At 49.6% G+C, this 26335-nt stretch overlaps 6 protein-coding genes across 6 annotated transcripts; 2 read left to right on the forward strand and 4 right to left on the reverse strand.

Moving 5' to 3' along the window:
• Positions 1–78: 78 nt before the first annotated feature.
• On the reverse strand, positions 79–6072 carry N7458_005671 (putative filament-forming protein (Tpr/p270); the record flags this gene model as incomplete). Its single annotated transcript, XM_056909053.1, has 2 exons — positions 79–5726; positions 5781–6072. The coding sequence occupies 2 exons, from the start codon at positions 6070–6072 to the stop codon at positions 79–81; spliced, it is 5940 nt and encodes a 1979-aa protein (XP_056767671.1).
• A 643-nt stretch (positions 6073–6715) lies between these two features.
• Positions 6716–7600, forward strand: N7458_005672 (transcription factor TFIIE subunit TFA2; the record flags this gene model as incomplete). Its single annotated transcript, XM_056909054.1, has 1 exon — positions 6716–7600. The coding sequence occupies one exon, from the start codon at positions 6716–6718 to the stop codon at positions 7598–7600; it is 885 nt and encodes a 294-aa protein (XP_056767672.1).
• A 989-nt stretch (positions 7601–8589) lies between these two features.
• Positions 8590–16937, reverse strand: N7458_005673 (type I polyketide synthase; the record flags this gene model as incomplete). The annotated part of the gene is made up of 6 exons (XM_056909055.1): positions 8590–13368; positions 13431–13589; positions 13642–16119; positions 16184–16452; positions 16504–16648; positions 16698–16937. 6 exons carry the CDS (start codon positions 16935–16937, stop codon positions 8590–8592), a joined length of 8070 nt encoding a protein of 2689 aa, XP_056767673.1.
• A 1643-nt stretch (positions 16938–18580) lies between these two features.
• Positions 18581–20230, reverse strand: N7458_005674 (cytochrome P450; the record flags this gene model as incomplete). The annotated part of the gene is made up of 4 exons (XM_056909056.1): positions 18581–18763; positions 18817–19824; positions 19855–19946; positions 20005–20230. 4 exons carry the CDS (start codon positions 20228–20230, stop codon positions 18581–18583), a joined length of 1509 nt encoding a protein of 502 aa, XP_056767674.1.
• Positions 20231–21120: 890 nt separating this feature from the next.
• N7458_005675 (aminotransferase class I/II-fold pyridoxal phosphate-dependent enzyme) lies at positions 21121–22488 on the reverse strand (the record flags this gene model as incomplete). The annotated part of the gene is made up of 3 exons (XM_056909057.1): positions 21121–21471; positions 21525–21667; positions 21720–22488. The coding sequence occupies 3 exons, from the start codon at positions 22486–22488 to the stop codon at positions 21121–21123; spliced, it is 1263 nt and encodes a 420-aa protein (XP_056767675.1).
• A 1345-nt stretch (positions 22489–23833) lies between these two features.
• N7458_005676 (FluG family protein) lies at positions 23834–25201 on the forward strand (the record flags this gene model as incomplete). Its single annotated transcript, XM_056909058.1, has 1 exon — positions 23834–25201. One exon carries the CDS (start codon positions 23834–23836, stop codon positions 25199–25201), a length of 1368 nt encoding a protein of 455 aa, XP_056767676.1.
• Positions 25202–26335: the final 1134 nt, after the last annotated feature.

Consider the following 26335-nt stretch of genomic DNA (forward strand, 5'->3'; position numbering starts at 1 on the left):
AAGCATCCCAGACACCCGATTTGCCTTTCTCAAAAATAAGAAAATACATCGATAGAAAGATACAGGAAGAGAACCACATTAGGATGATCCACCACCGCGAGCCTGTCCACCACCACCTCTCATACGCTTTCCACCGCTTGCGCCCTCGTTTGCTGTATCTGTTCCATCCTCGCGAGACCGCTTGTTGCCTTGGGGAATGAATTGGCGTGCCTGAACATTCAAATTGCCACGATTGGCCGCAGGGCTGGCCGGGGTTTGATTCTGGTTCTGGTTCTGGCCACCGCCAGCGTTCTGACTTCCCCCACGACCTTGGCCACCACGACCACCTCGGCCACGAGGAAGACCCGTCCCACGTTGAGATGGAGCCTGTGCCTGGCTTTGCTGTTGATCGGCCTGCGCCTGCTGAGCATGGCCAAATGGATTTTGCTGCGCACCACCACGGCCACCACGGCCTCCGCGAGCAACAGGAAGGCCGGACTGTAACGCTCGCAGCACACCCGGGGCAGTGCCGGCCGGAGGTTTGGAGGGCAGCGAAGATGGTTGCTGCTGGACTTGCTGCTGCACCTGACCAAATGGATTGATAGTATTTGCAGCAACCTGGGCGTTTCCTTCCCCGGGCTGAATCTCGGGTGGCGCAGTTTCAGTTACTGCAGATACAGGAGCCTCAGGTGCGGCCACAGCAGCCTCCTGGGCAGGAAAGGCTTGGCTTGGTGCCGTCGCAGCTGGTACGACGGGGCTTGGCTGCGCCGGAGATACAGTGGGCGCCGGCGAGGTGCCTACTGGAGCCTTTGGAGCCGGGGCTGGAGGCCGCGCTGTCTTCGCAATCTCCCAGACTTCAACCACAGGCTTTTGTGGAGTCTCATCGGCGGCCTTGGAGACAACATCAATCTTTGCCAAAGATGTCTTGAGGCGAGTGTCCAGCATGCTGATACGAGCGGCAGTTTTCTTGTCGGAGAGCTGAACGGCGGCCTTGACCTTTTCGGCAGTTTCCTCCTCTTGGGTTTTCTTCAAGGCGGCCACAGCTTCTTCATGTGACTGTGAAGCTTTTTGGGCTTCCTCCTTTAACTTATCCTCAGCCTGGACAACCTTGGTGCGAATGTTGTTCCTAACAATGGTGCGAAGAGTCTCATTCTTCTGGAGAAGTTCACGGACTTGTTGGTCCGTAAGTTCGAGAAGATCAGAAAGGGCCTTGGATGGTGTGGCCGGTGTCTGTTCAGCACCTGCAGCAGGGGTGGCAGGGCCAGGGGCCTCTCCGGAGGACAGCTTCTCAATTTCCTGTCTGTGGCTCGCCTTAATCTCAGCGAGTTTACTGTTGAAAGTGTCCTTGAGCTTATCGGCACGCTCCTTGACTTTGGCGTCCATTTCCGCATCCTTGGTGGCGATGAGCGCGTCCTTCTCGGCAAGTGCAGCTTCCAGGCGTTGGATTTTAGCTTCCAACTCCTGGATCTTCTGCTCGTCGCCAGATGATACCACCGTGGTGGTCGCTGTGGGGAACTGTGATGCGGGCGTCGCGTTCACAGGAGCAGCATCGTCGGCGGCTGGGGCGCCTGCTGCAGTCGTCGATGCATCAGGTGTTTGAGAGGCCTTCGCCTTCACGGTTTCAAGCTCCGCCTTCGTGCTATCTAGCTCACCCTGTAGAACATCCTTCTCTTGTTTGAGAAGGTTGATCTTTGATGAGAGATCCCTAGAGCGAGCCTTGAATTGCTCCGTGAGTTTTTGACGAAGATCAGATATGCGCGTCTCAGCCGCTTGCTCTGCAGCCTGGAGCTTTTCTGCGGCTTCGGCTTGAAGAGCGTCGCGCGCAGAGACAGCCTCATCGCGTTCCTTTTGCAAAGTGGCCAGTTTCTCATTCAACGCCTCCATCTCTTGGGGATCAACCCGATCATATTTCTGCAGGATATTCTGCACGCGCTTCTGGTAATGATCACGGTCCGCCTGTAACAGTCGTAACTCATCATCCTTAGCCTCAACAACGCCTTCGAGCTCCCGGATCTTCGTTTCCAGGGGTTGAATTTGTTGTGTAAGCTCATCAACACGAGCGGACTTCTCGGCAAGCGCAGTTTCGGTCTCCTTGACCTGGTTCCGAAGGGTGACACTACTCTCGCGGAATAAGTTGAGCTCATTGAGGGTTTCCATGAGTTTGTTATGGTTCAAAGCACGGTGCTCGCTATCTGCTGCAGCGCGACGTTGCTGCTCGAGCTTGAGCCTAGTTTCGTCAAGCTGAGATTGAGTGTAGTCGAACTGTTGGCGAAGTCGCTTTGCCTCTTGGGTAGAAAGGTGATATTGCACCTCGACAATCTCCTTTTCGCGGCGAAGGTATTTAATGACTTCCTGAAGACCCTCGAGATCTGGGGCTGCCTGGTCGCTCTCTGGCTCCTCATTCTCAGGGATTTCAGCACGGTCGCGTTGCAGAGAAGCGATTTGTCCAGTTATACTTTCCAGCTGCGTGTGGAGAACAGAATTCTGGTGGTTCACCTCTTCTCGGCGTTTCTGCAACTCGGACAGTTCGGCTTCATATCGTGCCCTCTGCTCGGCCCAGCTCTCCTCCTTCTGAGCGAGATCCTTCTTGTAAGTCTCCGCTTGGGTGCGCAGCTCGGCCATGTCAAGCTTCAACTGATTAGCCTCAGCCCGAACGGCCTGAATATTTTTGGCGGCCTCGGCATGCTTGATAAGCTCGGCTTCATAGTTTTTCTGGAGGTTTTGCGAAATCTCAGCCTGAGCCTTGAGATCGTCTTGATGGCACTGAGCCGCAGCGACATGTCTCTGGTTGTCGTCCCTTAGACGCGTGATTTCAGATTCCAGATTAGCTTTCTGCTCCTCCAGATGACGTGTTGCTTCGCCCTGCTCATCTCGGAGCTTGGAGATTTCAGCGTTGGTGGTAGACAGCTCCGTAGAAATCTCTTCAATGCGGGTCTCAAGGTCTTGGATCTTCTTATCCTTCTCCTCGATCAGGCGGTCCGTCTCTTCGCGGTATTGAGCGTGAGTGTCGGCTTCAGCTTCCATTCGTTCCTCGGTCGACTGGCTGATAGCACGATATTCTTCGACTTGCTCCTTCGCATGAGCAAGTTCACCCTTGGCGAGATCAAGATCACGCTTGAGCTCTGATATTTCGATGAGAAGCTCCTGCTCACGAGTAAGACCACTACCATCCGTAGCGTCCTCCATGGGGGCAGGGCGCTCGGTCGAAGGAAGCGAAATGCTAGGCCGTGACTGAATGACCTGAAGACGCTCTTCAGCGCTCTTCAACTCAACATTAAGCTCATCCACCCGTGACTGGAGGTGATCCCGGGTGGTCTTGGTTGCGACCAATTCCTCCCGAACCACGCCCAGGCTGGTAACCAGATCATTTATTCTCTTCTGGCTCTGCTCGTGCTCGTAGTCCCGCCGCAGAGCGGCTTGCTTCGAAGTCTCTGTCTCGTCATTGAGCTTGCGTTTTGTAGCCTGTAGCTCCGTTTCGAGCGTTTCCACGCTCGACTGGAGACGGCGACGGCTGTCAGATTCCGCATGCTCCCGTTCGTTAAGAATAGTCTGAAGGCTCGCGTTTAAAGAGTCAAGGCGACCACGCTCGTTGCGCAGACTTTCAATATCATCGATCAATCGCTTCTCGATGTTCTTCCACAAATCTTTCTCGGCCTTGAGATTGGAGTTCTCTCGCTGCAGACTCTCAACAAGGCCCTTAGCCTCGACAAGATCCTCCGCCGCTTGTTGCGTTCTCAAGTCCTGCTTGCTGGAACTCTCCAGCAAATTGGAATAGCGATTTTGAAGCCCACTATTCTCGTTCTTCAGCATATTGAAGTTATTCTGAAGAATTTCTGCCCTTTGTGAAGCGGCAGCAAGCTGGCTATCAGACCGGCTAATCTCGCTCATCAACTCGCTGTTCTTTCTAGAGAGCTCGTTGACTTGTTGGCGAAGTGAGGTGTGGTCTGCAAGGGTCTCCTCACGGAAAGTATCGTAGTGGCCTTGCAACTTGCGTAGAAGATCTCCATAATCCGTATTGTCCCGAATTTGGCTATCGAAAGCACCGGGGGGTGCAGAACCCGGAGGAACAGATTGGGAGAAAGCTGTATCACCCCCGACAGTCTGCCGACGATGAGTAAGCAGGCTTCTGAATGTGTCCCGTTCCTTCACGTAGCTCTTAGACTGTGCAACAAGATTGGCAATCTCATCACGATACGTTTGCACACGGATTCGGAGTTCCTTTAATTCCTCGACTTCTTGTTGGCGAATGGCATCCTTGGCCCGAGCTTCCTCTCCCTCCATTTTGTCACCGAGCTCCCGCAGCATACGTCGAAGCGTCAAGTTCTGTTCTTGGAGCTCGTGCAGATCCTTGAAGGCGACGAGATTCCGACTGATGAAAAGGCCAGTCGGGTTAAGTTCTGCGGAGGATTCTTCAATTTCACCTCGGGCGATCTTCTCGAGTTCTTCACGGTCGTAGTCCTCGCCATGTCGAGCAATTGCTACTTCCATGACGAGGACCTTAACCTCGGCACTAAGGTCACGCAGTTGTTGACGAAGGATATCTCCTTCGCGAGTCAAACCTTCAACCTTGCCTTGCCATTTTCTCGACGCCTTAATGGCATCATCTCGCTCCTTCGCAGAAGTCTCTAGAAGGCCAGACAAGTCCATCACTGCGTCCTCGAGCCGTTTGTGATCATTCCGGAGGTCATCAATCTCCGGTTTGGTCGACTCCAGCTCTTGGAGCATCTCGTCGAGAGTAGACCGAAGCTCCTGGTTGGTCTTCTGTTCCGCAGAGAGCTGAGTGCGCATTTTGTCATATTCCGTGTACATCTGGGTAAATGTCAAATTACCCTTGGTGCGAGACATCCGCGGCGAGAAGGTGCTACCAGGGGTTCCGGGTCGCATGGGAGTGGTGGGTACGGCTCCATTCAGAGAGCGAGCAGGGCTTGCGGATCGATTGCGGGGGCCCTGTGATTCAAGCTCGGCGACTGTTGCCTCAAGCTCAGATACACGCGTCTCCGCAGCCTCCTTGTCGGCATGCTCAGTCTCCATCTCGACACGCAAGCGAGAAATCTCTTCCGCGGCTTCGTTCTTGGCATGCTCCAAAGCGATCTGGCACTCCTGCGCACGTTGCTTGGCGGAATTGGCAGAGGATTCCTGCAGCTTAGCAAGCCGGCTAGCGGTCTCGAGTTCGATACGGAACGTCTCTTCGGCCTGAATAGCCGTTTCCTTGAGCTGGCTGATGCTGGCGAGAGCCTCTTCATAGCGTTGTTCCGTCTCATCAAGTCTAGCCTTTAGGGAGTTGTCACTGCGGCGCAGCGTGTCGATTGTGTTGGCCGCCTCCTCATTTTCACGCTGAAGCTCGGCAATTCGTGCGCTCTTCTCCTTACGGAACTTGGTGTATTCCGCACTCTTAGTCTTCAGCTCGGTCTCAAACCACTCATTATTCTTCTTGGTGAGATCGACCTCTTGCTGTAAGTTCTGCTCGCGGAATCGTGCACTAGCAGCGGCGGAGTTTGCAGCCTGTAGGTTCTGTTCCGCAGCGGAGAGCTCGCGGCGCAACTCGATGGTCTTTTTGTGCTGCGCTGAGAGCTCCTCTGCTAACTTGTCGTGGGCAGCAGACTTGGATTCGAGCAATGCGAGGCTCTCGCGTTTCTCGGATTCGAGGGTCGAGATTCGTGATTTAAGAGAGTTGAACTCGGTCTCGTTGGAAGTCGTTGACGATTTGAGGGTGGAAATCTCGGATTCTAAGGCCGAGCGGGTGGTTTCTATCGCATGTCAGAAAAACTTCAAATGTAGAGCAGATTTCATGATACAAGTACCGGATTCGTGCAGTTTCTTTCTCAAATCTTCGACGTCCGCGTGGCCCTTCTCCACGGAGGTCTTCAACACCTTCACTTTTGACTCGTTACTGCGCACAGCATTTTCAAGCTCAACTTCCAGACGAAGCTTGTCAGACTTAAGCTCATCAAATTCGTGTGCTTTCTTCGTGATCGACTGCAGAAGCTGATTGACCAGATCCGTAGTTGGGGCCTGGGTCAATGTTGCGAGGGTAGCTTCTGGGATTGCATATTGAGAAGACAGATAAGGCAGTGAGATCGCCGTGTCCGCCATGATAGAATGAAGCTCACCAGTGGTGAGGTCGTATGGCCGCTATGTTGGGGTGAAAGGAAAGAGTCGCGGCGCAACACTGGAGCTGTATCGAGAGCTCTGAAGGTTCCAACGCGCGGTGTGCACTGCTCAGAGTCCAGTACACACAGCGCAGTCGGAGGAACCTTGGGGCATTGCGATCCAGCAAAGGAATGTGAGGAAGTCGTAAAGATTGAAGAAAAAACAGATGTGTGGGGGATGGCAAAGGAGAATTGAGCGATGAAGTGAGCCCGAGAGTCAAAGGACGAGAGTTCCTTGCGCGCGCTTTGGGTTGCTTCCTTCAAAGGCGGTTAGCACGGTTCTTATCACGTGACATATCTTTGAGCCCCGTCGCAGCCTCCAGTCTCGATCGCTTTGATCTTGGACTGTCTTTGATTCGGACAAGGCGCCCTCCTTCTCTCCTCCACCTTCCTTTCTCTTGTTCAACGGACTGCCTTGCATTCCTTTGAACTGCCACTTCTCATATGATCTGATTCGTCGAAATTCTCGAGCTTTTATTAGCTCAACACCGGCACCTGGTCGTGATCCTCAATCTAGCTCTATTTCGCCCTCCTGATCCACCTCTTACCCTCGAATCCAGCGTATCCTTCGATCGACTGTCGCAGCCATGTCGTACCTTCAGCAACAGCTCAAGAGCTTCAACGCCAGCGTTGTGGAATCGGCGAACCGTCTCCCCCAACAGCGACGAGTGGCGGCCAACAATCCTACAGCTTCTGGCAGCAGCTCGCAGGTACCTTCATCTGCTCCGACTCCTTCCTCGACAGGCGACTTGAAGAAGAAGCGACATGATGCAGACATTGTCTATTCACAGCCAGCCAACACGGGTACGGGTAAGGATATCATGACCCAGGTTCTATTTGCGATCGAGCACATGAAGACCAAAGGCGTGCCCCTAAAATTTGGGGACATCGTTTCCTATCTGTCACTCCAGCACCGGGCGCACGATCCGGCATACGTCCAGGCCCTTCGCAGCATCCTCCAGCGACATGAGAAAGTGGACTACGACCCGGCGGGCGCTGGGGGCGAGGGGACATTCAGCTTTCGCCCTCCGCATAATGTCCGCAATGCCGAACAGCTGCTACAAAAGCTACAGTCGCAGAAAACTGCCGCTGGTATGAGTGTTCGTGAGCTTCGGGAGGGCTGGTTGAACGTTGAGGAAGCCATCAACCAGCTTGAGAAGGAAGGAAAGCTGCTTGTAACTCGAAACAAGAAGGATGGTCATGCCAAGATGGTCTGGGCGAATGACCCCTCGCTGATTGAGCATTTTGATCCTGAGTTCAAGCAGATCTGGGATAAGATCAAGATTCCGGATCCCCAGGCCGTCAAGGAGGCGCTGGACAAAGCGGGCATTCTTCCCACGAACAAGAACAAGGTCATGAAGCCCCGCATCAAAGTGGAACAGAAGAAGACCAAAAAGCCCCGACGCAGTGGAAAGACGACCAATACCCACATGCAGGGTATTCTGAGGGACTACTCTCATCTCAAGCGGTGATTCGCTTTTGCCTCACTATTGAAGGTGGCACTGTTTGGGCAAAACGGCCCCATTTATTCCATTTTTATTTTTGCTTTCTGCATTGCATCGGTGTTTTTGGGGGGCTGGTATCTTCTTATGGTGACTTTATCTCAGGTTACCTTTATTTCAGGTCTTTTCTGTGAGCCCGGATTCGGCAAGATTGATTCTTTGCCAAAATTGTACCTTATTTTCGACAAATGATAGATACCCAGATAAATCAAAGCAAAGATCTTTAAACAACACTTCATGGAGGGCCTGTGAATTCCAGGAGGCAGCCTGTCCAACTTTGCAGGTAACCTTAGTCCTAAGGCAGTTCATGGATCCAAGTAAACTTACCAGTACCGGGCTAAGGTAGGCTAAACAAAAGGAATAAAATCAGCCCTTCCCGTAACCAATGTAGCAGTGACCAGAAAAAGCTCCATTCGGCGGCCCTACAAGTCCTGCTGAGGACGGATGAACCTGATGAAATAGACGGAATGTCTTAGCGGGGTGCACGCAGGATATATAACATCCGCGGGAAGTTAGACACCTCAATGTCGGGGGATTCCGTGAATTTACAAACCAGACAAAGCGCTACAAAAGGTTGAATTACATGGGTCTTCACCAGAGATGAAATCGAGGATATCTTGCTGGATCGAATCTAGTCTTCAGAGCTGCAACCATGTATTTCTCCCGCCTAGCCGTTCCACCGTCGCCAAGACTGATTCAAGGGGGACAAGTCATGAACTTCTATCAAATCTCCTCGTCAATCTTCTAGGGCAAGCTACTAGCCATTATCATCGCAGAATAAACCAATTTGAGATCTTCACATCTTTTCATTGACGTACATACAGAGCTATCTGTTCCCAATCCCACCTCAACTTTACCTGAAAGACGCCTTCCTTCCCTTGCGAGCGCCGGTTGACCTACCCCTGTGCCAGCTCCACTCAGAGGTGCTTGCCATTGCTGTTTATACACAGCCTGATCTCTCAATGGAACTTGGAGAACGAACTCAGTAGAACAAGTCTCGCACTCAACTGCTTCAGGTCCTTGGCCAAGTCTTTCAAGGGCACCGATGCGCCCAGCTCCTTGGCGAACCATGTTCGGAATTCCATCTCGATCAACGAATCGACTCCGTTCTCTCGGACACTGAGAGAGTCGTCGAAAGAGTCCTCGCTCACGTTGAGCAAGCTGGCCATCTTGTGCCTGAGAGCCGTGTGAATGATTTGCGCGGCATCATACTGAGTTGTGGCTGCCTGAAGTTGATCACGAATGAGAGGTGCTGATTTTCCAGCCTCTGCGCCAATGGCGCCTAGGGAACCCTGGGGAGCTGCTGGGAGCTGGCAAAACATCGGATACTGCAGATGACTCGGTGGGTCTTCGTTTCCGAGACTGTAGGAAGTTGGGGTTCGGAGACCGCAGATGAGCTGCGCGATATCGGGACTCAGGGTAGTGTTGTGACGTTGATCGATCATGTACTCAACGACGGTCAGCACCTCTTCTTCAGTCTGCTGATTTGCCATCTTGAAAGTGTGCTTTCCAGCATATTCAGAGTTCTCCGCAACGAATCCAATGCCAACCACAGCGCCCAGGTTGACACTAGCCCCGCGCATTCCCTTGGAAACACGGTGACGTGCGAGCGCATCCTGGAAGTTATTGCCAGCGTTGTAGTTAGCCTGACTTCGGTTGCCCACGATACCAGTGATGGAGCTCAACATCAAGAAGAAGTCAACATGCGGAAGCAGTCTGTGGAGGTTCCAAGACCCTGAGACCTTTGGAGCCAGGGCAGTTTCCCAATCCTGGTGAGCCATCGAGTCAAAAGCTCCATCCCTCAGAACAAAGCAGCATTGTATGCATCCCTTGACTGACGGCAAATCTTCGTTGATTGAAACAAACACTTCGCGGAGACGAGCGTCATCCGAGATATCACACTGGAAGACATGGCTCGTGCAGCCAAGGGCTTCCAGCTTGTCGATTGTGTTTTGCCCCGCCTCATGCACGGTTGATGAACGCGAAAGGAAGATGAGGTGCTTAGCTCCCATTCTAGCCAGCTTAAGGGCAATGCTGCGACCAATTCCTCCCAAACCTCCTGCCAGTATGTACGATGCATTGGGATCCAACTCAAGGGGAGGTAGTTGCTCCGGTAAGACAGAAACCGGACGAGAACCAGGGACGAGTGTCATCTTGCCGATGCTCTTACCAGTCTGCAGGAGGCGCATCCCATCTTTCAACTGACCATATTCAGAGATACGTGTTGGTCGAGCCTCATGAATCTTCTCGCTCAACCACAACTGCATCACCTCCTGGAGTATTTCTTGGCAGATCTCGGGGCGCTCCTCGGCCAAAGCATTAAGATCCACGCCCGAGAAGGTGACGTTATGCAGGAAGGGAGTCATGTCGAGCTTGGAACCATTTTGGAAGTCAAGCTTTCCGATCTCGACAAATCGCCCAAATGGCGCAATGCAAGCCCAGGATTGTCGGAGTGCTTCGCCACTAAGGGAGTTGAGGACAACGTCTACACCTGCAGGAGCGATTCGTTTGATTCCGCTCGAGAAAGTCAGGTCACGGCTAGAAAAGATGTGGTCCTCGGGAATGTTGAAGTTGTCGATGATAAATTGTTTCTTCTCAATGCTCGAGAGAGTCACGAAGATTTCGGCTCCCTTGACCTGTGCGTATTGAATGGCGGCTTGTCCCACACCACCTGCAGCGGCGTGAATCAGGATCTTCTCACCTGCTCTGAGCCGAGCGATATGACCTAGAGAATATATCACCGTGCTGTAGATGATTGGCATCCCTGCAGCAATTTCGAAACTGAGTGCGTCGGGAATCTTGACTGCCAGTCCTGAATGGGTGCGAACACGAGTACGCAAGGTGCCCATCCTGCCTGATGAAGGATCGCCGAGGCACATCACTCGATCACCAGCTTTGAGACCACTCACAGACGAGCCAACCGCGACAACGATACCGGCTGCCTCATGCCCAAAGCCTGGCTGGTCAATCTCCCCCATTGCCACCAATAAGTCCTTGAAGTTCAGTCCAACAGCACGAACGTCGATCTCGATTTCATGGGCAGTAAGTGGTTGTCTGGCGAGGTCTTCATCGGTAGTCCATACGAGACTGTCGACTCCAGGCTGGGGATTGACTAACCGCACGGGTCGTTCAATCGTATCCCACTGCTGGAGAATTGCTTTTGGCCGCTCGAAGTGAGTTTGAAGGGCCGTGCTTGCACTTTTGTCCTTGACGATGTGATTGGTCTCAATCACTCGTCTTCGGACACGATACTCGGCATTGGAGCCGCCAGGGTCGACTCCGTGTCTCAAATATTGATGCTCGAATACTCGGAATATAGCGTCAACATTCCCCTCTGCAGTAGCTGCAGCTTCTCTATCCAGAGAAAGAGTGACGAGATTGAGATTGTTGCGATCCAATTCCCAACGAACAGTGCGAATCAACCCCGTTGCCATTTGGAATTCAGGCTGCGTCAAGGGGTCTCCAGTAACCCACAACAGTGAATCACTCCCGGTGATCAGCTCTTGGACTGCTTGGAAGGTGTCACTATCCAAGTTGTTGAGAATGGGTTCTTCGGCTTCGAGCAAAGATATGCATGTTCTGCCCACCAAGTCCTCGGGACGAAGCATATCAAGCCGACAAATTGAAAGCTTCACTCCAGCGTCGATCAACTTTCCGGCCAGTAGACGAGAGATCTCTGAGTGGAATTGGAGGACCAGGAGTACTTCCAAAGAAGGCACAGCGGCCTCCTCTTGTACGTGCTTTGCGGTTGAGACCATCAAGGTGAAGTCAGCGAACTCAGCATAGGTAGAGCTAGAAGCTTCGGAGTCAATCCCAGAGAATCCAGCCTTTTGAAGAGCTTTCTCCCAGTCGGACTTGAGAGCAAATGTACCTGCTTTGTTCTCAATTGCACGGCTGAAGCTAGGCACAAAACCGAATGAGACATTGGTGTGTAGCGATTCTGGCCGCATCTCCTCCAGGACACATAACCGGCCTCCTGATTTTGCAAGAGAGTTCAGCCGCGAAAATGTCGCCTCTATGTCAGGCATTGCACGAATACAGTGGCTGACGATGATAAGATCGAACGATCTGGCTTCGAACCCCTGTTCCAGTGGGTCAGACCCCAAGTCAAGAGCTTTGTTTTCCACGACGTCTCCCCAGACAGCAAGGCGCTTCTTTAACGCCTCAAAGCCGCTAGTCGATGGAGACCCAATGACATATTGTTCGACAAAATTAGCGTTGCCACCTTCACTGAGAATTTTGAGGACATGCTCAGAGAGTGCTCCCGTGCGGCCCTGGACATCCAAGATGCGAATGCTGCGATGGCTGTGGCGCAGGAGAGTGAGAAATTGAGTAAGCGTGGGAAGAACATTCCCTCGCGACAAGCTACTCTTATCCCAAGACCAGATGAGGTCGGCTGTCTCTGACAAGAGTTTTTCAATCCTAGCCTCATTTCGCAAAATAGATGAGATTCTTGATGCCATCTTGACCAGCAATGCGCCTTCGGGATTCCTTGCCTCGACTTCGCGGTAGAGTTGCTTTTTCAGTGTGGCATTCGATGAATACTTCAACCAGGTCTCCAGTGACACATACGGGACAGCGTCAATCGTGAGATCTGCAGCGATACTTCGAAGGAGCTTGAGATAAGGCATGTGCCGATCTCCCAAGCTGGATGCTTTGGCCCCTCGGATGGCCAGAAGACTGTCGTTCGCTAAAAGAGTAGACGCTAACTGCAATTTACTGAGCCATTCCAACTGAGTAGCGTAGCTCGCAGGGGGATTGAAGGGACGCGGCAGAAGCTCTTGCAACTCCTTGTTGGTGACGAAGTCCAAATCTGGATGCCACTCAATGGAATAGCACGTTCTCCTGTCATTGGCAGGAGCGTCACTGCTTTCAGACTTGAAAGGGGCCAACCGTGCGCCAGTCAGCGAGAATATTTTCGCACCTGGATTTGAAGGGTTCCACGCCTGGATTGCACTCTCGAAACTTCCATGCAAACTGGGAGAAGCCTGACTTGTGCAGCGCAATGTCGTACCAGGCTTAGAGGACAATTCTTTCGTTGACAGCCACATCTCTCGCACGGAACTGGGAATGCAACCGCGTCGCAACATCTGCTTTCCATTCAGATCATATATGGCCGCGAATACCGCCTGGAAGGCATTGTCAAGGGTAGTTGGATGAATGAGGTGTTCGTGCGCGTACTGCTTTGGCATGACTTGCTTGACATCGGGAACAACAATGTCGCCTGTCATCAAGCCTTGGCTCTCATCACCGATGGCAACATTAGACAGGCTTCGGAATATGTCTCCGTGGTTGATGCCGATATCTTTGAGATGCTTGTAGATAGGAGCCAAATCAACCGGCACCTGGCAGCTGTTCTCCCTGGCCTGCACGAATGTCAGCCATTCCGACCTGGCTATCTCTTCTTGGCGGAAACCATCAATGTCATTGAGCGACTTCTTGAAATTCGGAGAGATTTCACCAGTGCAATGCTCAACCCACTCCTCAGTCGCCTGGTTGTAAGAGGCCACTTCGAACCTCCTCCATGTAGTGGAGAATGAAGTTTTGGACTCTGGCACAGGGTAGAAGGAAAGGCACACTTCCACCCCTTGGGTATCATCTGGAACCACCAGCATTGCTTTGAACAAGACGTCTCTCAGATGCACGCCAATCATGTCCGAGTCATCGGTCACTTGTTGCATTGCTTCCACTGCCATCACGATATAGCCTGCTCCTGGAAAAACATAACTATCGCCGATCTGAGATGAAATTAGAATCTGACTTGAGTTAACTCCAAGAGAGCCAAGATGAAGACACTCACCACATGCTCTTTGAGCCACGGATTCTCGGAAATGCGTAGGAAATGGCGCCATCGTGGACTATTGGGATTCCAATCCGAAACAGGGGCACCGAACAAGTCATGTCTAGGGAACTGGCGAAGGCGAGTATTTTTGACCAGGCGGCTCTCGTAGAGTGTTTGCTCTGCGTGGTTGAAGGGGTAGGGGGAAATCCACAATCATCCTGGGCGCAACCGAGGGATTCGCAGCCCTGTTGACCTTGTCCAGATTGATGGGTGCACCACGGATGACCAGGTTTCCAATGGTTTCAAGCAGACTGCTTAACCCAGCGTCCTTCCTGTTTAGGGTTGGCAAGTATGGTACGTCGGCATTTAACCCAACGATCTCTTTGGCTGCGCTTTGCATTGCTGGATGAGGTCCGACTTCCAGAATCACGTCTACCCAAGTGTTATGAGTTGAACAGCCATGCGATGGCGTAGGGTCAAAACACATCGAGGATAGGGCATCCGTAAATTTGACGGGGCACACCATACTGTCACGCCAGTGTGAGGCCTTTCCAGGAGCACATGTATCATCCAACAAACGACCCGTAAGAGTGGAGAACATATGCACAGTATGATCAAAGTTCAAGCGATGTTTCGATGGGAGCTCGCCCAACAGTTCATCATATTCTGCTGAGAAATACTCCATGTGGGCGGAGTGGGCAGCATGTTCCACCTTGAGCTTTCGGGTAAAGATTCCTTGCTCGTCGAGAATCTCTTTTAAAGCATCAACCATGACAAGGTCACCGGAAACAGTGTGATTGCGAGGGCTGTTATAGCAAGCGATAGACAACGCACCACCGGGGAATCTTGCGTGCACCTCTTTGAGGAGATCAAGTAACCGCTCTTCTTCAAGACCCACCGCAATCATACCTCCAGTGAAAGGTGGTTTCGACTCTCCTGAGCGGAGGACATGTCCTCGGAAGTATGCCACCTTCCAAGCTGCTTCGCGCGAAATTTTACCCGCACAGTAAGCTGCTGCGATTTCTCCTGACGAGTGTCCTGTCACACGGTGAGGAATGACACCCCAACTGAGCAAAAGGTCAAGCAATGCAATTTGAACCGCGCAAGATAGCGGATGTGCAAACGCAGATTTAGATATCCTCGAATCTTGTGCCTCTCGACCGAGCTCTTCTAGCAGTGACCAATCACTACCCAGGGACTGGAAGTAAGTACCAGCCGCTTCCAATGATTTCTTGAAAACTGGGTAGACGAGAAGTTGTTGGCCCATCTTCGCATATTGGGCCCCTTGCCCGGTGAAGACGAAGCCGATCCGCAAGGGCGATCGGGACTTGATGGCTTTTGAAGGCAACTTGGAAAGCTTGTCTTGGAGCTCGTCCACAGAATTACACATGGCATAACCTTTCCAAGGAAATCGAGATCTTTTTTCAGAGAGACTGAACGCAAGATCACTTAAGGTTTGCCGTGGGGAAGACTCGAAATCCAGAATCCGAGATGAGACATAGTCCCTTGTCTGCTCGACCACTTTCTCCAACCTATCCTGATCAAAGGCCGAGAAGATAAAAATTATTGGAGCTTCGGAAACTTGAAGGGCTCTTTCATTCGGATTCGGACGGTTGGTTTTGGCTCCGTTGGCGCCATCCGAACCATTGACGCCACTCCTACCGTTTGAGCCGTAAACATTGTTGGTACCATTGACATGATTGACACCGTTTATGCGATGTATGCCATTGCCACCGTTGATATCATTCGTGTCGTTGGTACTCTTGGTGCTATTCGTACCGTTGACGCCGTGCATGTCATTAACACCGTAAGTGCCGTTGACGCCGTTGACGCCGTTGACGCCGTTGATGTGAGTACCACCAGTTTGTGACACTAGAGTCTCAGAAATAGGCTCATCTGGTTGAGAATTGCAGCGCTTGAAAACTTGCGTAAGGAGGGCCTTAATTTCCTGTTCTGACGGGACTCTTTCGCTGGTTGTATGCCGAGCCGTTATCCGCCTCTCCTTCAAATAGTGGTACGCGTCGTCTAAAATGCAATGTGCGTTTGTGCCGCTGATTCCGTACGCACTGATAGAAGATCTGCGGATGCCGGATGTTGGCCACGGAATGCAACTTGTGGGAAACCGAAGGTTCCAGGCTTGAGAGATTTTCGGATTGACCTCTTCCAGTGTCGCATTCGGCGGAATAACACCAGACTCCAGAATGAGGACTGACTTGATCACACTAGCAATGCCAGCACCACCCTCAAGATGTCCGATGTTGGGCTTGATAGCCCCAACGTAGAATGGCGAATTTCGTCGCTGGGTCTCAAATGCAGCCGTAATGGCAGTGCATTCGATAAAGTCTCCAGCTTGTGTCCCAGTTCCATGACTTTCAGAATAAACCGTATCTTTGGGATCCAAACCCGAGGCTAGGTAGGTCTTGCGAATCAGTGACTCTTGTGCAGTTGCGCTTGGATATGTCAGTCCAGGGGTGCGACCATCATGGCCTAGACCAGTTCCACGAACGAGTGCTCTGATTGTGTCACCGTCACGAATGGCAGCAGATAAGGGCTTGAGAATGATAGTTCCGACACCTTCTCCAAGACCATACCCCTCTGCTCGAGAATCAAAAGCCATTGACTTGCCCTCGGGCCCCAGGAGTCCGGAATGTGACATTTTCATCAAATGAGCCGGATATCCTATCACGCTCACACCACTGACGATGGCCTTGTTTCATGATCGACTCGTCAACGAAGATTTCTCATCAGTAATAACTTGAGGAATTACTGACCATTTCACTTTCTTTCGCAAGAAGACTTTGCCTAGCGAGATGAAGAGCTACCAAACTGCTCGAGCAGGCAGTATCAATCGTGAGACTAGCTCCTTGCAAGTTGTAGAACCAGCTGACTCTGCCTGAAATCATAGAACTTTCCGCACCAGTGGGCTTATGCTTGAAAGACAGTTCCAAGTCGCTATTTAGACGATCTGCATGATGGTAGTTAAAACCGTTGACGAAAACAGACGTGTTCGAGGAGATTACATCTTCCATTGGAAGACCGGCTGCAAAGAAAATCAGTACATCTGCAGTAAACGTAAAATACCTTTGCCTACCATTTTCCAGTGCGTGGTACACGTTTTCCATCAGAATCCGTTGTTGAGGATCGAGACTCTGCACTTCGGTCTTGCTCATTTTGAAAAAGGCAGCGTCGAATCCATTGGGACTTTCTCCAAGAAAGCAAGCTCCTTTAGCGTAGAACTTCCATAAAAGTCAGCTACAATCCAGATGGTATTCCTGTGCCACATACCGTTCCCCCATGATCAGGATCTGGATGGTAGAATGCTTTTGAGCTGAGTCTATCCTCTGGTATAGGCCGAGTCGCTTGCCGTGCTTTCAGTAGAAAGTGCCAAAAGGCCTCAGTGTCATTGGCCTCATCAGCGGCTCGCATTGCCAAGCCAATGATGGCTACTGGCTCTCTATCGTCGACCCCTTGGTGAGCGATGCGCTCTGTATGGTCGTCCGTGTCTCCGTTAAGGTATGGGGTCATTTTTCCGTTCAAGTAAAAGATTCTGGGAATTGGATAACTATTTTTGTCCTTTTTACGATTTCAAGAGTCGGATATTGTCTTAATATACAATTCGCGATGGTTGGCTCGCAAACACCGCAAGTTATAAGTGAGGTCCACAGACAGCATTGGGAGGGCCTCTGCCCCGCCTTCAATCCTCATTTTCCAGTCTAGACAGCTCAGTATTCGCAACTCGAGGCACTTCATGGCCAGATGTGCTTCTGGTACCTTCCCGGCTGGCATCTGCATGGAAGGTATCCACCAAATGCGGAATTAAACAGAAAAACTCGGCCATCAAGATCGAGCCCAAGCGACCCCCAACCGCTGGGAAATGAAGATCATGTCTTTACAGGGCGTCACATGAAACTTTACCACAGAAACAATGCCAATTTTATACTTTTTGGAACTTGTGAATAACTCCGAGGATATGATAGGAAGGACAAAGAATCTTGAGATGTTAATGAATGATACCAGCGCTAATGTTTGGGATCCACTAGGAGTAAATACATGATACGGGTAAGGTGGTAAATTCCGTCCAATGTCAGGTACTGTAACGTGCATTACATGACCCCATACTTATACACACTCGTGTATTGTCACATATCGCTTCTTTGTGTTCAATGCCCCATGCTCGTGCAGAGCGCATCGTGTAGCTGAGCGATCGCATCGTATTGTGCTTCCTCAATACATTAGCTTATCTAGGCTCAAGGATTTTCTCGATAATGTGCATCCGCTATGCATCTCCTCATTTAGGCCTGCAGAATTCTCCGACGGTCCTCAGCCCTCAGCGACTCGTGGGCCATTCATTCCAAGTTGGCTGGCTGACCAAGTGGCCTGTGCAGTCTGTAATTTATGGCAATCACATTTGGTAGAGTTGAGGGCGTATCATGATGAGTTTCTTTCGCTCGTCATCTCATAATAATCCCGCATGCGCCAAAGCTACCGAATGATTAGCTAGACGGAGTGGTGACGGCCGAAGCAGTAGTCTTTCCTGCAGGTAGTCTGCATCACACTGTTGCCCAAGACCAAGCCACCTAAGTGTTTCATATAGTTGTAATTGAAGCTTGCATTGCACCGCAAACCGAAGATGCGTGACTGTAAACGTTGAGTTTTATCTAGAAATTCTCTCAATCCCTTGTATCTCGTAAGGGATTCCCAATCGTATCCAGTATTTATGCAATTTGCATTTTAAATACTGCCTCTGAAATTACAGCTTGGGTCTTCATAGTAAGCCAGAGAGAGCAGCTATGTAGTTGTTCATGACGTAGAATTCAAGCAAGAATAAACCAGTATCCAGTCAGTCACTATTTCTCCAACCTTTTAAGTGAACCAAGATCATAGAACCGTTCCATCGACGTGGGCCCTAAACATCTATCGCAAGTAGGACATTTATCATGGCGAAAGAGACAACAAACCTGGCAAAATATCAAATTTATATGGAAACGCTGAACGAAGGTTCTCAACTGGGAGGTTAACCTAGAAGCTTGGAGAAGAATGAGTTTCTCCGACACAATCTCTCATTCGTAGTGTGTTAAAGACACGTGTTTCTCCTATAGCCAGAGAAAATGCAAGATGCAAGGCGCCTCGTATTGACCGGATGAGATGAAGCCCAAGATACTCCCACCTTATCGCTGTCGCCGTTTCACCAGGCCCCTAAAATCTTGCACCTTAGCCACATGGTCATTCCACAGCTCCAAATCTTCGGGGAGGTAGTTGATATCGAAGGAGTAGAAGACCAATGCCAATGCCTTGAGAACCATCAGCGTAGCGAGATGCTTGCCTATGCATTCTCTGCTCCCCAAGCTAAACTATAACCTTGGTATTAGTACTCAGTCAGCAGCGTTTTGTCAAAGATCCTTACCGGAATGCTGTAGTAGCTAGCTTTTTTTGCCTCATCTGGATCGATCAACCACCGCTCAGGGCGAAATTCCGCTGCGTCAGCACCAAAGTATTCTGGATTGCGTGATGCCGCCCAGTAATTAATACCGATCACTTGTCCCGCACGGAATTGATAACCTGCCAGAATCGCCCCGCCATCAGGCACCACACGTGGGAACGTAACTCCAGCTACCGGCCATAATCTCATGATCTCCTTGAGAACAGCCTGGAGATAAGGCATCCCTTGTATAGCCTCGTGGGGTAGGATGCTATGGGAACTGGTGTCTGATCTCACCACTTTTGGATCAATTTCATCTCGTAGTCGCTGAAGGACAGCCGGTTCCCGGTAGACGTGATACATTGCTTGACACATGAACGAAGGTGTGAGCTCAGTGCCTCCCAAAGCGCCTCCAATTCCGATGCGGACTTCAGTCTTGTTCATTCGGTCGGCTTCCTTCTGTTGGAACCAGGTATCCAAGAAGCAAGCCCCCCTTGTTGAATCTTTTGCCGCTTCTTTTTCGGCGATTTGTTTCTCAGCAAAAGAACGAACCTCCTTCTCGCTCATGATGTAGGAAGGAACGTAATTCCAGAGAATTTTATGCCACTCTGAAATGATTCCTACCACGCTAGCATAGAATGTGCTTGCTCTTGTGAGCTGTAGAAGCCCATTGACATCGGCATCCTTCTCCACACATCCAAAGCTCTCCCCAAAGATAAGCAGCGAGCTATTATCCATGCTCCAGAGCTTTAGCCAGTGCAGTAAATCACATCTTTCTCCAAGATCGGCGAGCTGAATCAGCTTCTTAAAGAGTATTTCAAGTGACTGGTCAATAAGGTACTCCATCTTCACAACCTGGGAAAAAGAAAACGAATATTGAAACTTTCGGCGTAAGTCTCTGTGGTCCTTGTTGTTCCGCATTGATACCAGTGTTTTCCCACCAGGATTAGTGAAAGATACGTAGAAATCAGACTGTTTATGATGAATATTAGCCTGGAATCAAGCAATGGGGCATATACCAACCTTTTCAAAGGATGTACGAGGACCGTAGACCTCTCTTGCGACTTCCATGTCAGAGATGCTGAACTGGTTTGGACCGATCCGTATAACTGGACCTAAGAACCGGTAAGACATCTTTTGACTCTTGAGCAAAAGAAGCTGGTTATATCTCACCATGTTCCTGATGCAGTTTTGCTATTGTGTCCCGTGAATGACAGTGCAGCATTTCAATTAGGTACCATAATCGGGTATATCTTGCCCAGAATGGGCCGGGGATATTCCGTAGAGGGTCCCGATGATGCCTTATTATTTTGGCAATACAGAAAACAGAGAAAGAAACAATAGCCAATATGGCCAGTGTCGCTGTTTTGTTGGCATCGTAAAATCTCAGAGTTGCCATTGTTAGGTGTCAACTCCAGGGTGGATTATTTGGGGAAGGTTGAGAAGGAAACGAGGTATGTGCTCACGTACGTTTAATTTATATTTCATTGAGAAAGTTACATGATGTGCACTCGGAGGCCATTGAAGCATCATCCTAGATATGCGTAGTCTTTGCTTTGCCCCTCCTTGACCAGCGGTCAAAACCTGCACTGGGCTTCTGTCTGTAGACATTTGAACGATCCACTGGAGCCAGTGTATGCATTTGTAATCGCTCGCTCGCTTTCTCTCGAGCCCGAAATTAAGCTATTACATACTAGTGTAATACCATTCTACTGTCTTTTACACTATGTAAGGAAATCGGTACGAAAATTCTCCTTGTGCTTCAAGCCATGTCACGTTGCTGCAGGTGGTACAGGACCCCAGCGGAGACCTGTTTAATACATCACCTCCTTCTCCCCTCAACAACCTTCTGATTCTAGGTTGCCACGTAGAAATTTGCTTTCTAGGCCAATAGAATGAACATTGATCAAGTGTGCTGTTATAGAAACGCCATCATGGGTTGTTTATTCTCCTGATTTCCCCAGTTGCATTGTGAGATTTGGAGTATGAAAATTATCCTCACAAACATCCCATGGACTCCAAAGATGACTTATGCGAAAGCTTGCTTGCAATTTTGAAATAAACTAAATGTGATTTTCTACAGCTTATGTGGGCATGTGGTTTCTGTTTTCACGTAGAGCATTTTCCGATGTTATTCCCAGCCTCGACGGCAAAAGAACAACCACCTTAGTCCGACCATTTCTGGCAAAGAACATTTTTTACACCCCGGATATTCCTGAGCTCTCCGCAATTTCAAAGTTAATACATTCGACATCGCAAAAACGTAGAATGAACTGCCTCCAGTTTAACTCAGTTAGGGAGATCCGCCGCCCAGGTCACTACAGCATCAACAAGACCATCGACTTCCTTCTCAGTATTGTCGGCATGTATAATTACTCTCACACGCTCTCTTTCCTTTGCAACAACGGGATACCCAACTTCCAGGGAGAAAAAGCCACATCCCGTGAGTCTATCTTCGAGACTGTGAGAAAGTCCCACCTTCGTTAGAAGAGGAATGATGGGCGACATGAATTCCATCTCTTTCCAGGTATCAGCAGCGAACACCCTAACCCGGCCAGTCTTACAAGCCACTTCCCAGAGGTGGTGCTCAGTAAGGCCACGGTAGAACTGGCGGATTCGAGTTTGAAGCCTTTGCCTTCTCTGTGAAATTTGTTAGAAAATGTAAGATCGTAAGGGATGATTGAAAGGCATACTTCTTCTCCTTCGTCACTGCTAATTACATTATAGGATGCTTTCACAGTGGCCATAGTAAGAAAGGCCGGACCGGTGGTGAAGATAAAATTACGTGCGTAATTCACCAGAGTCTCTTTGAACAACGGTGGGCAGAGGACCGCGGCTGCATATCATTAGTGTTGATGATGATATGCTTCGAAAGAATATCGACTGACCTCCAGTAGCATTGATACCTTTACCAAAGGTATGCAAGCGAATGGCGAACTCACTTTCGAGTCCATGGTGGCAAATGAACCCACTGCCCCGAGGACCCATTATGCCATTTGAATGAGCCTCATCAACAACCATGACTGCATTCTTCAAGGGCAAACACTCCTTGACAACCTGCACAATTTCTGCTGCCGGAGCGATGTCACCGTCCATACTGTAAACGGACTCAATCGCAACGAAAACGGTTTTCTCTCCCTTTGCAACTCCAAAATCATTTTGAAGAAGCTCGAGAAGGACTTTCTTCAATGACTCTGGATCATTATGCTCGAAAGACTTGATCACCGAGGCGCGGCTCGCACGCATACCGGTGTGAACACTGGCGTGAATTTCACTGTCGTGAACAATGATATCAGTAGGACGAGGAAGAATGCTGAAAATGGCGACGTTTGCATCAAACCCGGAGTTGAATAACAGGCATGATTCCGCATTATGAAAGTCTGCGAGCCACCGTTCCAGTTCGAATGTGTACTCGGAGCTTCCATCTGCGACTCGGCTGGCTGCGGCACCAACCTTGAAATTAGGGTGCCGTGAGATCTCTTTCAAGACTTCTTCACGATGTACCCCGTTATTTAGAGACAGGAAATCATTTGATATGAAGTTGACGCCATTGGCGTAAAACTCAGGAGGACGAAGGGTCCAAAGTCGGCGTATCTGTCGCCGCTTGTCAATTGCCTCTTCGAGGCTTTGCTGGAGCGCTTCAGGGAAAAACACCATGCTGCAAGATTCTTTGGAAACAATCAGGATGATGAAGAGTTTAGACAGCGTGTGGCTTGATGTTATATTATAGGAAAATGAAAGAACTCCTTATACTTATACCCAGAGCATATCAGGAAACGCAGCCAGACTGATTGTGGAGAGGTGTATTTCATCGAAACCCATTTTTCTTTGTCTGGCTAAGAATATGCTTCCTCTCATAAATCCTCTGCATTTTCTTTTATTATTTACTATTTTTCATTTATTTTAGTATCGTTATGTTTTTGAGGTTAAGGAAGATGTATCATTCGTGGCGATGTGTAAGTCACTGTACCTCTAGCGTCCTCGTGTATTAGTTGCTACTCATTCTGGACTATCCCCCTACGATCAGATCAATGTTTAGTGTTAACAATTGACGAATTCCCTTTCGCCAGACACGAAGTAGCGGTGAGCGGCCCTAAAGTTGGAGTACTAACAGATGTGCAGTTACACAGCATAAGCTTCGACGGACCTGCTTTTACGCCGCGTACAGGTATTGCCCTTTCCATAGGCTGTAACTTTCATTGAGTAACAAGTACTAGATACGAGGTGCTAAAAATGTCCGATCAACATGGTTATCCACTGACATTGGGCATCCTTTACTACTGGTGCTTTCTAATAGAATTAAATGCAATGATCAAAAAAGAAAGCTCCACTTCTGAGAGTGACTCCGTTCACACTCACGCTGCTGAAACTCCGAGATGAACATATGGGGAACATTTGAGGCCGGGGTGGAGACTTGGTTTCTGTGGCCATCAGCAAACCCCCATTGGTACATTGTCGTACTTTGTGCTGTGTACGATTGAATTTCTTCGGATAGAGGGGAAATATCATTGGACGCTCCGATAGCTGCAAAATCCAGAAGGGTCTCCCACCTGTCCGTTGTAACCGTGCAATGACATGCATGCCCCTCCGATGTACCGAGCCGTGTACGAAGCTAAGATTGGGCCGAGATCGAAGAAGATCTGGTAATTTACAGATCAAACGGCTGTAACTTACGAATTGAATTTACGACGATAATTTACATTTTTTTTTTTTTGCAAAAGTACATAACAAGTTTGTCCGTCTGCTGCATAGCTGATCTGCTCACTCCTGTTGAGCGGGGTAGCTATATGCAGCGTGGGCTACCTTCGTATGCATCGTTTCTAGACTTGTGGACGAGCCACGTATCCGTGGGATCATGGATTATTTGACATACCAGACAGCAAATGATGCGCCATGTCATTCCTCCCACTATTCCAATCCTCGTTTTCTCATTATCTCATGCTCACTCACGTCTCTCTTATTATTCCCACGAAAATTGATCAATTGAGCACTTACTTCCACTATGGGCGACGCGGAGCACTCTGAACTGAACTTTCATGCTCAAGACTCCACGGTCTCTCAGTTGAACGCGGTGAGATGGAAAGCATTTCACGCTCGCCACAGCGAGGTCGAATTTGTTTGGCTACAGTTCTTACTTTTCGAGGGTTCAATTCGAATGAGAATGATACCTGTAGCGTATTTCTCCAGAATGATTGACGAGAACCGAAACTTGAGCCTTTCATCCGCCCATCTTCATCTCCTCCGCAATGACCATGTTACCGATGCGGCAGCACCTACTGGCACGATGTACTTGGCGCCAGATATTTCCACTGCATTTGTCCCCCCTCGCGATAGTTCACGAGCTCATATCCTTGCAAATATTGTCAATCAGAACCAGACTCCACGACCAGAGTGCTTGCGTACGAAGCTGCTAAATCTATCCGACTTTTTGTTTCATCCGCACGGCTTTGACATTCTAGTCGGGTACGAAGTCGAAGTTATCTTCTTCAACACAGAAGACAAGGACGGCAAAGAGCCTTTATCGAGTCACAAGCTATGTGGGATGATATCTGGTATGCGGCCTATATTGTCTATGGTGGAAGCGATTGTGAGGACGTTGAATGAGGAACAAATTTTGCTTGAACAATATCATGCAGAGATGACTCCCGGACAGTGGGAATTTGTACTCCAACCCCAAAGTCCGCTGGAAGCTGTAGATACCCTTACAAAAGCCCGTGAAATTATCGCCAACATTGCAAATGACCATGGATACCGCGCAACACTGCATCCCCGACCATTCCCTGAGCATGGCGGTTCAGGGGCACACTTGCACCTCTCCGTGAACTCTTCAACCACTTCAAGCCCTGAAGACACAGACCCATTCTTTGCGGGAATTATCGATCACTTTCCATCTTTGATGGCTTTCTGTCTTCCGCTTGATATCTGCTATGAGAGGGTAGCCACTGGAATCTGGAGCGGCGGGGAGTACATTAGTTGGGGCTGGGAGAACAAAGAGACCCCGTTGCGACGAGTCGCCAACAATCGCTTTGAGCTTAAACTGCACTGTGGCTTGGCCAATCCATATGCTTCTCTGGCCGCCATCCTCGCTGCAGGCATTGATGGTCTGAACAAAGGTCTCCCGCTCACCGGAGGAGACTGTCAAATCTCCCCGACATACATGTCCGAAGAGCAACGGGCCAAGCTCAGCATCCGTCCAGTTCCTCGAAATTTGCAGCAAAGCGTTGAACACCTGATTGAAGATAGAGGGCTGCAGAAGATTTTGGGTGAACAATACACAGCAACATACATTAGTGTCGCAACTGAATGGAATCGGCAGCTAAACAATATGGATCCCAAAAGTCAGCGAAGGATACTTCTGGAAAACTACTAGCTAGGCTGAGAGTGCTCAAATTCATGAACTTAGTTCACTGAAATTCATTCTAAAACTTGCTGGACCTTGGATTCTCGATATGGAGGATCACGCGACTTTCACTACGACGATTGTTTGATTACCAGTGAATTGCCAAGTGGTTCCGGAATAAATATTGGTTATCATGCTTTCTCTCATTATAATCTCACAACCCCCCCGGGTGGGTTACATTAGGCTATCAAACGTTTTTTCCCAGCATAGTCATATCTTTTAAGTTAGCGAGCCCCAGAACAGATTAGAACGCGCCAACAAATGTTTTATTCCTAGAATTTTTGAATGTGCTTCTCTTGGAGTGGTACTCTTAGATGTGTCAAAGGGTGGACTGGTCTGAATCATGGAGATCTCACTTCTCTCTGTTGAAGAACAATGAGAAGGACTAGTAGTAGAGAACCAGCCCCAACAGCTTAATTGGAAGGATAATGTTAGTGTAATGCCTTTTTTTAACACAAAAATGTCAACGATGTTTCTCACCTGGGGGTATGTAATAACTCTGTTGGAATGCCAGCCGTACAGTCTCTTTCAGTGCCGAGGGGACCGAATTCATTGACCGGCGATGGCCCATGATTTGTTTGATCAACTATCAGTATGTAAGCATGCATGAATAAAACTATCTGGAGAATGGCATGAATACTGACCTCATTTTTTCCAGCTTCATTCCGGAGTGCGACCATGAGTCGGCTTTCAAGGTCCCTCGATATCAATGCTTTCGAGAGAGTGATCCCCATCATAAACCCAACCTGTTGAACAAGATAATAAGTGGTGACGGATGTCGCCGCATTCTTTTCTGGCTTGGAAGCTGATAGAGCCACGAATTGAGAAGACAGCGTCATTCCCATCCCAACCCATGCGAAAAATCCATACGAGATCTCCCACATGTGCGGCTGATATAGAGTCCACCGGACAATGATGAGGAGAAAGCTCAGGATGGCTATTGTCAGGCCAATTATAGACCACCGAAGATATTTACGAGTCCTGTTAACACGAATTCAATATTAGTAAACGAGCGAAATGGTTTGGCTTCTCCATGTATAGCCGACCTTGGTATCAATTTGCCAGTGACCAATGCGCTCACTGCAAAACCGAGAGTAACTGGCC

The sequence above is a fragment of the Penicillium daleae genome (genome assembly GCF_028827525.1).
Source record: "Penicillium daleae strain IBT 16125 chromosome Unknown utg000005l_segment0_segment0, whole genome shotgun sequence".
In the NCBI taxonomy this organism is placed as follows: domain Eukaryota; kingdom Fungi; phylum Ascomycota; class Eurotiomycetes; order Eurotiales; family Aspergillaceae; genus Penicillium; species Penicillium daleae.